Here is a 12071-nt window from a genome sequence, read left to right as displayed (position 1 = left end):
CAACCTGAATGCGTTTTCACTCTCTCATTTACTGTGATTTCAACAATAGTTAAACAAACAATATAACCTTTAGCCATCAAGAAAACTCATTTCACGGAATTCTTGGTTCACAAAAGGTTTTACATCATAGTGGGAAAGAATATGAGGGCTCTTAAAAACTTTCCATCTCTAGTGTACTCAACCCAGAAAATTTTACTGAAGAAACTAAGAATTCCAAAGTTGTTGGGGAAAACTCTAGTCACTCTGCTTTTGTCTTACAGCAGTATTTGATTTAGATAACTATAGTGTCAATGGATTTTTCTAATTTTCTATGAATCTTCAAGGTATTTAATAACTTTGGAATACTCTTAAGAATTATTATTATCATAAACCTGGATCCATTTACCAGCAGCTCTTATGTGCAAGGCACATATTATCTTACATATTTTTCAAAATTATCCTTTTTTAGCCTCGTTATAATGTTGCCAGGTAGATGGGATTATCAACACTTTACAAATAAGGACATGCAAATTCACAGTTTTAAACTGTTAATGTGTGACAGACAGATTCATGATCAGGGAAGTCTGGTTTCATTGCCCAGGGATTTAATACTTTGTTATACATGTCTTATAATTCAAGGGGCACCATAAACATCATGGTCTATGTATAATAGTGTTTGAGGAGATCAAAAATATAACCACAGATTATTTCTAGAATAGTAAAAAAAAAATATTTTAGTGTAGAGGTATTTGGACAGCGCTTCATTGGATAATGGAGGAAGGGTGTTCTAAACATTTGTTTTGAGTTGATGAAAACATAAAGAAAGGTTTGAAAAAATTAAGCCAAAGACAGTGTGGACCAGAAGTGCTGATGAAGGAGAGGTCATCAGGAGCATCCTAGCAAAGGGCCGCATTTTGGGATTTGACTCAAGGTATAATAGGATGCAAGTAGGAGATTTTCCAAAAGGGATTGCAGTGATTAAAAAATGATCTTTTACACAGATGAGACAAATTCTTTCAAAACCTAAATTTGACTATGCCACCCATAGCCAAAATCTTAAAAGACTTCTCCGTAGCTCCAAGATAATATCTAACAATTTTTAAATGACATTCAAAGTACTAACATTTTCTCTAACATTCCCTATTGTTACTTCATCTATGCTCCATACATCCTGAACTCCTCACAGTTTCCAGGACACACCATTCTGTTTTACGCATCCACATATGGGAACATGCTATTTCTTGCTTCTCTGTCTAAAAAAAAAGTGAATTTCAACTAAACCTTCAAGAGCCTCTTAAAGCATTTTCTCCCCTGAAAAAAATCCATCATGATGATCGTTGTTAAACAGTGAATGTCCATATTTTACATCTTATCCCCCACCAAGATTGTCTCAATGTTCAAGACCTAAGAATATTACAAAAATACCAGGGACACTTCCATTAAAGTTATGAGCAAATCAAAGATGTTAACTCTATTAGCCAAGGTCACAGAAGGAATCAGATGGCACACCCACACTTGAAAAAGATTCAGTGGAGAAACTATGGACAACAGATGGGCAGGATAAAAACAGACCAGAAAGAGTAGTAAACTAACCTCACTGACAAATAATGAGAGGAAAAAGCTCCTAGAACCAGGAATGAGACTCACCTGCTGAGGGATGGTGAGGGCAATGTCGCCTTTTTGGTTGCAGGATTCTTCCAGCAAAATGGTGACACCATAGGAAGGAAACTAAAGAAATAAATATCTGACCTGAGTCTACTGCCTCTTTCCCATATCTTGCCAGGACTTCTCACCATCTATAGAGCATAGAGACCACTGACTTGTCCATCTAGGGGCAGAGGACAGAGTGGAGAAGGGTGAAAAATGAATCTGGAGAGCCAAGTGAAGGATAACAAACATATCCACTTGTAACACTGTCATGGCATGTAGTATTACAAATATAAGCCAATAAAATTAGCCAAGGCAAATATTAAGAGGTATAAAAACTGGACAGGAGAAATGTAATTCATTGAAAATAATACATGTGTATACTTACAAAACTCAAAACGAGTAATGAAAATATTTCATTAAAAATTCAGTTGGCTGAATAAAAAAATATACAAAAATCACTAGCCTTTCTGTTATCCAATATAATAGAAAAGGGATCCCATTTAAAATAGAATGATATGTAATAACTAGGAATAAGCTTTTTAACTGTTCAAGATTGACATGAAGAAAAATGTAAAGCATAATTAGAATACACAAAAGGAGACTTAAATAATGGCAAGATATGTTCTATTCTTCATATCACAAGGATGTCACCAGTTTAGGGATGATGTCAAACTATTTTATTTTCCCAAAAAGTATTACCAGTCCCTCTTATGTACCCTACTTTCTACTGCATAGACACCTCCCTTACTGATATCAACATCCGGGTACACACCATGTTAGTTACTTGCACTGTTAGAAGGTTATTCAGGTTTTTAAGACCTTGTTCTGCCCACATTAAAGTTTTAATTAGTTATTGGATTAAAAGCTCTCTTTCTCTCTCTACAAACAGGGAAAAATAATGACTCTAGCAGTAGAAGGAGGAAAGGAGAAGGAGGAAGCCGTGGCTTCTCTGATGTGCACCGTTCCTCTTTCTCCTGGAGGCAATTTCCATGATACTGAGGAAGAGAGAAAGAAAAGAGACAGATGAGTCTTTATTTAAGCCAACACAATATTGTAAGGCAATTATCCTTCAATTAAAAATAAGTAAATAAAAAAAAAAAACTGCAATGCTGACCATTAGTAGTCATTATCTATCTAAGGGTCACTGTCTACTCAGTTAGTAGTAGAACTTTTCCAGATCCTTCTCTTAGGGGAAGTACAAGCTTGGTAGAACTGGCTGGTGTGAAATGTATTTTCAAGTAGTTCCCCAGGGCATCGATGAACTCTTCCAAGACTCAAGACCTGGCCACTTTTTCCTGCTGCACCCCACCTGGGTGTATGGGCACATACATTCCTTTGAGATGCTTGCCTCTTCACCATGTTGATGACAATCCCTGATAAAACCAGAGCCTATGGTCACATTTTCCCTCTCTTGTCCCCAAACGCTGGCACTTCAAGCCCATTCAGGAGCCATCTCCCATATTTCTCAGCAACTGTGACCTTAAGCAGAGAGGGAGGTCCCGGCACACACTTGGCTGTGCTCAGGTCATACTGTCTGCTAAGTATGCAGCCAATTAAAAAATGAAATGCTCATCTAGCTGGCACTTTCAGAGTACTTCTCTCGGAATTTTCTTCACTTCAGGAAAAGGAAACCCTTCTCACAAGCAATGAGCAGCTCCTTGGCTAATGCCCAAAGTGATCACTTTCTGTCTTTCAGTCCTTTTATTAACAAATGGTTGGGGCAGGATCGGGCTGAGAATGGTGCTTGTGGTGAACCAGGTTTTCTCAGTAGATCCTGTTAAGAGGTTCTGGCTGAAATGTATGAAATGAAAAAAATGAGATTTTTTTTCTCAAGTTAGAAACTGGAAGTCTCTTAGAGTCTCTTCTTTTCAGCTTAGTCATTAGCCATTTATTTCATGAAAATAAGATTCTTATTAATCTCATATATATTGCAAATGGTTAAAATCTCTGTTGGGCAAAATGAGGTTCCACCTACCTTTGATAAATACCATTTCTAGAAATTATACTATAAACTTGTAAACATGAAAAGTAATTATTTGTTATAGTTCATAAGAGCAAGAGACTAGAAACTACCAAAATGTGTTTAAATAAATAATGGTATGTCCATATAATGGAATAAGGGCTAAATATTATTTTAAATATTTTAATGTTTTCATTATTTGTAAGCAGATTATTTGTTTTTTAAGCAAGTATTCATGAAACCTTGACTTTGCAGTTAATGCTGTGATATTCCAGACATATTAAAGAGTGGGACATAGCTTTGTATATGTGGAAATGGAATGATCTTAATACATTTTTAGGTAAAAAGACAAAGGTAAGGTAAAGGATAATTAGAGTATGTGTTTCTATTTGAGAAAAAAAATGTATATATTTATAGATGATATGTTAATAGATGTGTGTTTGTATGTATATGAGGTTGATACAATTATCCCTATTTTACAAATAAGAAAACCAAGACTTGAGAACATCGCAAATTCTGATCACAGAACCAGATGTGGCATGACTATGATTTGAATTCCAAGTGCCTAAATCACAGGCACTTTTCAATACAACATTCCTAACCCTTGACTGACCTTTATCAGGGTGGAATTGATTAATCCTTTTTATATCATCAAATTATAAATGTACCTGTTTAGAATATATCACACGATATATTGTGTGTGTGTGTTGCTCTCCCCTGGTCTGAGTCTGGGCCTCGTGAGGCCAGGTGCTCTGTAGAGCCATCTCTGTATCCTTGATGCTCTGGTGCGGCACACTCAAGAAGAGCACGTCAGAAAGGAATGAAGGGCAGTGATACATCTTCATACGTAAGTGACAAGGAGAGCTTTATTAAGTGCCTAGAGTAAGGCAACTTCAAGTTTTTTTTTTTCTTTTTAACAATAGTAATACTAACAGAATGCCTTATGGTATCTGAGGACTGTGTGAAAGTTTAGCTAAATGGGCTAAATATAATTATACCCAAGACTCAAACCTGCATAGCAGATCTAACTTAGTGAACATTTATCAGTATCTATTATGTGCTGTTAACAAAAAGAACCATTTGTTTCCACGATCACACTTTAAAGTTCCCAATGCACAGAATATCAATGTCCCTTATTAAGTGGTCTGGAAGGTCAGGCCAGTAAACTTTTGCTGATTTGCAGGTCGCCCCTCCAAAGATTCAGTGGGTCAGATATCTGTTCATGTGGACATCACCGCCACTCCAGGAACCGGAGAGCATAAAGTCACTGTAAAAGGTATATTTTGGGTTCAGGTAGATCAAACAGCCTATAAGACTTTAACCTCTCAAAAAATAATTATATCCAAAATGTTTTTTCTGGAAACTCTGTTTTTTAAAATCTATATTAAATTATTTTAGGGCATACTTAGAATACCTTCATGAATACAAAACTTTTGATTTAAAACAAAAGAAATTAATAGCATAGATATTTAACCTATATTACTTGAAAAGTCTAAATGGTTAAAATACATTGATAATTACATTTCAGAACTGTACGACTATGTTCTCTATGGTTGAGGCTGTGGTTGCCAACTTACCAATGACATTTTAGATGTTAACTCAGTACATTCTTACTATCCACATAATCTACCTACTTTTTCTATGTGATTTCCAACAACTGGTTTGATTTTTTTTTTAATGGGTGGTTGAATCAATTGGCTTTATATTATAAAAATGAAATCTGAATTTAGGGGTCATTTTGAAGATGTAATTTAATGATTATTACTTTTCTCAATAGAACCATGTTCTATTTTTATATTATCATGGACAGCCACTTTAAATAGTATCTATTTTAATCAAAAGCATGGCCTTCTAATATATTTCAAAGTTTCACTACCTAAACTAGCACTGTTATGGTATATAATAGATTATATGGTATTAGTAAGCATCAGATAAGTGGGCATGACTATATATGCCAGTGTTGTTAAACATTTTTCAAAAATATTTTGCTGATGTATACCAAATGCTAGAGGTTTTATGAACCTCCTGAATTAGCAAGTTTAATTATAAGACACCTCCTTAAGGATATCATCACCATAATTAAAGAATGAGTGAAGATGTATGTATAAGAATGTTCAGTTAAGTATTATTTATGATGCCTGAAATTAGGAAACTGCCATAATATGCAACAAGTGATTTGTTGAATATTGAATGAAATCTACACACAATTAAATATTTGCAACTGGAAGATATATAATGAATTACAGTGCTCTCCATGATGGACTTAAAAAAATGAAAATATTTTTAAGACTGTAACACATTATGATCCTATTCTGTATATAAGGATTGAAAGCATCACACCAAAATATTAACAGTCGTTTCTTCTGAGTGATAAAATTATAAATTTTTCTTTTAATCTACTTTATGTATATTTTCTAAATATTTCATGAACAGTCATAATTTTAATATGAGAAACATCATGTTTTCACCTAAACAAAAGTCATAACTTTTCAGTAGTAACAATTGTCATTTTAATTACAGCTTTTTGCCATCCCAACACCACATGGCTTAGAGCTGAAAGCCCTATCAAGCATGCAGTCCAGAGAGAAAATTGTTTTTCCTAATCCTAGTCAATGGGGTTAGGGTGTTATTAAATGCAAGTTACAGCTTCATACATCATTTTTAAAAATAAATATCCACTTTAAAGATCAAAGGGAAAGCCTAGGATTCCACACATGGGTTTGCTAACACTTTATATTCCTTTCGTTTTCCTTCTGTTTTTTAGTGATTGCTATTAATGACTTAAACTGGCAGACCACGGCCATGTTCCGCCCCTTTGTGGAAGTCTGTATGCTGGGACCCAACCTTGGAGACAAGAAGAGAAAACAAGGCACAAAAACAAAAAGCAACACATGGTCACCAAAGTATAATGAAACATTTCAGTTGTAAGTTATAACCCAGCTCCATTTTCCAACCAGGAAATAGGCCTTGTACAGCTACACTTACGGGGGACTCACAGAGTAGGAATGGCACCGGGCTTTGCTAAGGAGAGTGAAACCTGTAGGTTTAAGGATTCCTGTTCATCACTGATCCAAGGCAAATGAAGAAAACTGTAACAGGAGGGCTTTGCTCTCATGAAAGTCACACTCTAGATATTAAGAAAACTTGATAAACAAAATCATAAACAAATAAAAAGCTGTCATATGATAGTGAATACTAAGCATAGTATTAAACAGCGTGATAGGGTGGTCCATTGGCTGCTAAGATGAAGTGTTCAGGGAAGCCTCTCTGACTTTTAAATAGGAACCTGAGAAAATAATGGGGCTAGTTGTAGCCAGGTTATTACACCACTGCACCTAAAGGAGAAGAGCTGTTACTAAAATCGGGACTGTGAAAACTTCATATGTAGTCACTCACTTACTAGGAGAGTGACCTTCTGTGGAGACAGACAGCTTACTTGAGGAGCCTCACAGGCAAGAAGCCAAAGAAATAAAGTCTGCCCTCACTTGCATCATTACCCCTGACTTTCCAATGATGCTGTTTTGGCTAAACCCCACTGGAAGCCAGAGCACAGAGAAACTCAGTGGGTGAAGTCCTTACAGGTCAGCATCCTCCTGCAAAGTACAAGGAGAAGAATGCAGGTGGAGCAAACGGAAGTTATCTGGCACTGAATGAAGTCAAGGATGACTCCTAGGTTTTGGCATCAGCAGTTGGGTAGATATTCACTTGCTGAGATGGGAGAGTAGGGACAGGCCATGAGGAAAGCAAAGACTTTCTTTTAAATCTATTAATCTAGAGATGGGTATTGTACATCCAAGAGGACATATCAAATATATGGTTAGACATAAATTGAGAATTATCTGTATATAGATGTAATTAATTCTACAAATCTAAATGAGCTGACCTAGGGACAGATAGGAAGCCAAGGGGGAGGGAACATGAGACAAAACCCTAGGGCCTTTCATACACACACACACACACACACACACACACACACACACACATACACGCACACTTACCAAGCTTCCCTTACTGCTTTGATTCTTTGTTATTTCGTATTCTTGGTTTCCCAGAGACCTTTCAGCACTCTGTTTTCTGAATAATTAACTCTTGCTGCTGCTGCTGCTAAGTCGCTTCAGTCGTGTCCGACTCTGTGCGACCCCATAGACGGCAGCCCACCAGGCTCCCCTGTCCCTGGGATTCTCCAGACAAGAACACTGGAGTGGGTTGCCAATTCCTTCTCCAATGCATGAAAGTGAAAAGTCAAAGTGAAGTCGCTCAGTTGTGTCCGACTCTTCTCGATCCCATGGACTGCAGCCTACCCGGCTCCTCCGTCCATGGGATTTTCGAGGCAAGAGTACTGGAGTGGGGTGCCTTACCACTCATTAAAACTTAACTATCCTACTACATCTATTAAAAAGGTTCTAATAATGCCTGCTAACAAATCAGCTCACAAGAGTTCACCTATCTACTCCTCCAAATTACACAAAAAAATTTGATCCAATTAAAAAGTCTTCCAAAAAGTTCTAGGAATACCTGAATAATGCAAAATTTCAGATATAATGCAATGAGCTACCAAGACCGCAATTCTGGGGAAAAGGCAGCATTTTGACTCATTTTAATTTAAGAAGTCCCAGAGCCTGTCATATTTTGCCATTCTATTCTTTAGCACACCCCTCCAAGATTCCATTTTCCTGAGTGTCATTCAGACTGTCTCTAAAATAAGAACTCAGTTTAGTTGTCCATGTCTCGGAAACAAAAGTCTCACCTGGCAAAATATTAGATCAGAAAAAAGTCACTTAGAAAAGGAAGGAATCTGGAAGCTTGTACCACTGAGGAATAGAAGTGCATTCATTAGAAAGTCAGGACTATCTGAGGAGGAATTAAAATAAGGGACAGGGGGTATTATCCTCAGCATTTCACTGCTCAGCCTTCTTCATTAGGTTCAGTTCTGCGTTGACAGGCTGTCTAGGGTCGTTATTAGAAGAGGCTAGCCTCAGCCCCAACCTTGACAGGTCTAACAGTTGCCATACGAAAGCACTGGCATTGAAGCACCAGGCACTGCTGGAACTGATTTACTCTGGAGATTTGTATCCAATTTAGCATCTTATGAATAGTGCTTCATAGTCTGAGCAGTGCATTTCCCTGAGAAAAGGCTCCTACATATAATAGCTTATCCAGGAGTCTGAGGTAGAGAAAGGAATTGGTAATAATGGATGTTGAAACAGTGGCACAGAAGCTCTTCCAAAAGGTACCCCTCCCCCCAGCCTAGCTTCCATGACCCTTAGTAACCCCTCCTACCCCTATATCACTGGGGAGACCTTGCCCCCAATGATTAATGACAACATAATATTTTAATTTGAGTTTCTAGTAATATCCTTAACATAAGGGGGCAGTCAAGCATTTTTAAATTGATTTCCTATTTCTATCTAGGAAAAGAAGGAGTTTTTAAGTTAGATTGCTGAGTAATAGCAATGTAAATACATTCTAAGGAAAATTTAAAGAATATTTGCAGAGTTAAAATGCAATGATACTTTATTTGCCAATACAACATTCTAAACAATGTATAAAATTTTCCACAGTCTATTAGAACAATATCGATCCCTATTTGAAAATGCTCAAAATCCCTGTTTTTAATCCACACAGCACTCTGAGTAAAGAAAACCGCCCAGGGGCCTATGAACTCCACCTTTCGGTTAAAGATTACTGCTTTGCCAGAGAAGATCGAATTATCGGAATGACAGTAATTCAGCTCCAGAATATAGCCGAAAAGGGGAGCTACGGGGCATGGTATCCCCTTTTGAAAAATGTCTCTATGGATGAAACCGGTCTGACTATCCTTAGAATCCTCTCTCAGAGGACCAGTGACGATGTGGCTAAAGAATTTGTAAGACTTAAATCTGAAACAAGATCTGCTGAAGAGAATGCTTGAAACAATACCATACCCTAAGATCGCATCTCTGAGAATTCACAAACTCTGTTTGACTACTGCATGCATGTGCAAATACAGGGGAATGTTTATTTCACTACATTCAGTGTTTGCCAGTGCTCAAGTACAGTGTCTACAAGGTATGTGTGAAAACTGCAGAACTTTTATACCAATTCTGGTCTTTGAGAAATAAATGTTCCATGAAGTGCCAAAATCATGATGTTAAGTGAAATATCCAGAGTATCTTTTAAAATGTTTATTTCATTACCAATTTCTCATCCATTAAACATACTAAAACACAGTCTTTTGAGTTTGTCCATTAGTTATTCTTGTTACATTGGCTTATATATCTGGTAGATATGAAATCATTTGTTACTCAGATTGTTTTATTTAGACTTACCTCATAATAGATGTCTTACAATTACCCTTTTCTACCATGACTAGAAATGCAGTTACTTCTAGAAAGCATTTGTAATTTTATAGTTGCAGATATATTGTGATGATTTTTGCATACAAAATAAAATAGAAAAGGTGGGAAATATTTTATGCTGACCGGTTTCCAACCTTTCTGAAATATCACTGTGAAGAAATGCTCTTAAAGCAAACTTATGCAAAGCAATGCTAAATAGTTTGTTAACATGTTTGATATATCAACAAAACTTTGTTCGTTAAAACTGCCAAGGTCACATCACATTTGTAAAAAAAGAAAAAAGAAAAAAGAGGTAAGTTGAAGCATTTGCCATCTAGCATTATGTCTTGGCTTTACCAAATTTCATTCTTTAGAAAGTCATAGGATTATTGGTTTAGAAGTACAATGGAAGGATTGTTTCTTAAAATTACCTATGATAATTAACTATACCGTTAGTGTTTTCCTTCTGACAGTTATGACTAACTCCTCCTTTACTGAGTGCTATAATCAGTTAAATGTTTCCTTTTTAGAAATACTCAACAATTTGTACTGAATGCAGCATTATTATATATTGCACTGGAGAAAAAAGTCATGTCTTCAGCTATTTAGTGAAAAATGTAAAATGAAGTCTGAACAAATTGCTTACAATTTTGTAATTTATGTTATTTATAAGCCCAAGATGCATACAATGCAATAGGAAAACAACTTATTACAGCTCAGTAGATTAAAATATAGCTAGGTTGGATTTTGAATATGAAATAGTTTATAAATATTTGCACTTTCTCTATTTTTATGGTTTGACTTTTTAGAGTCTGTACCTAAATAGTTGGCTGTAGAACAGTACTTTGTAATTGTAACTTATGGTCATAACTGTTAGTGGGCAACATATACGTGCAGAAAAAAGACCCTGTAACAATGACTGCTTTGTGAACAAGCTGGTCCAATATGTTAAGAACAAGTGAAAAGTATCATGACTCCCAGAACCATGCTGTTACTGGGTGTGAAACCACAGACAGCAAGATCCACTAATTTATGTTAAATTGATAGGCAAGTGCTTTGTTAATAACGTCTTCAAATGCATAGTTCAATGCAATTCTCTGGCATATGCATTAATAAATGAATATATATTAAGCACATGTAATACTTGATTGTATCTTCTGCCTTTTTATTTCATATATGCAACATCATTTCATTATTTAGGAATAAGAAATCCAGATCCTTTTTACTGAATAGAACACTCTTCACAATGTTTGGTTCTAGTATCTCATTAGAATTTGAGGGAAAAAAAATCCAATTTTGTTCCTGGAAAAAGTTGCGTATTACAAAATAATGAGGAGCCTGAAAATAGGGAAAAAAAACTGATGTATCTACCTGTCTGCATGTCTCTCTCTGAATACTGTTAAGCTATGAAAAAATTCAACATACAAGATATAGACAAGCAACACCATTAAATAAAACTATACATAACAAAAGGTTTCATTATTTTATTGAAGGATTCATTCGAGATTTAAATTCATTCGAGATTTAAAACGATTTTACAGAACATTGACTTAAGGAGTACATTAATGTCATAAAGCACAAGACTACTGAATAAATAGCAGTTTGGGTGTGCATTGATCACACAAAAAATTATGACCTAAGTATATTTCCAGTATTTGTTTAATTGGATCTATTCATTCTGTCTGTGTGTGTGTGTGTGTACAATATATATCAAACACTAATGGTGATGGTGTGAATTGTGTCTATTTATTAATATCATAAAGTACCAGTGCTAATTTTGAGATAGTTATAAATTCTACAGTCTTTGTTGTTTCTCCCAAGATATAAGTATTTGTTGTCTCTGGCATAATGCCTGTTGTGTTTACATAACCAAATTAGTCATCCCTCTGAAGTTCACAGCATCCTCCACCAACTATAGGCTCCATTAAAGTGTGAAGCTATTTATTTATTTTAGATAAAATGCACAAAGTTTGACTTTTCATCTACAAATGAAAATTATGGTAGAAGTTCTCAAAGAAACACATGAAAATCAAATTTTGCTAAAAGGAGGTATTTAAAACCACAGTGAAACATTTATTATTTAAAGGGGTTTTCATGAATTATTATTTAAGGTAAGCAATCAGATGTCCTTATAACAGCCTGCTGTAATTCATCTATTTCTAGGA

General features: G+C 35.7%; 1 protein-coding gene across 2 annotated transcripts in view; it reads left to right on the top strand.

The window, feature by feature from the left end:
- Positions 1-11049, top strand: part of UNC13C (unc-13 homolog C) — a 706036-nt gene extending 694987 nt beyond the window's left edge. For both annotated transcript variants that reach the window (XM_027553963.1, XM_027553962.1), the window contains 3 exons: positions 4773-4865; positions 6354-6513; positions 9215-11049. In XM_027553963.1, coding sequence (XP_027409764.1) covers positions 4773-4865; positions 6354-6513; positions 9215-9500 — 539 coding nt within the window. In that variant the 3' untranslated portion in view covers positions 9501-11049. The remainder of the gene's footprint in view (positions 1-4772; positions 4866-6353; positions 6514-9214) is intronic.
- Positions 11050-12071: the final 1022 nt, after the last annotated feature.

The sequence above is a fragment of the Bos indicus x Bos taurus genome, chromosome 10 (genome assembly GCF_003369695.1).
Source record: "Bos indicus x Bos taurus breed Angus x Brahman F1 hybrid chromosome 10, Bos_hybrid_MaternalHap_v2.0, whole genome shotgun sequence".
In the NCBI taxonomy this organism is placed as follows: Eukaryota; Metazoa; Chordata; class Mammalia; order Artiodactyla; family Bovidae; genus Bos; species Bos indicus x Bos taurus.
Note: the sequence above shows the minus strand (reverse complement) of the source record. Positions and strands in the feature narration are given on the sequence as shown.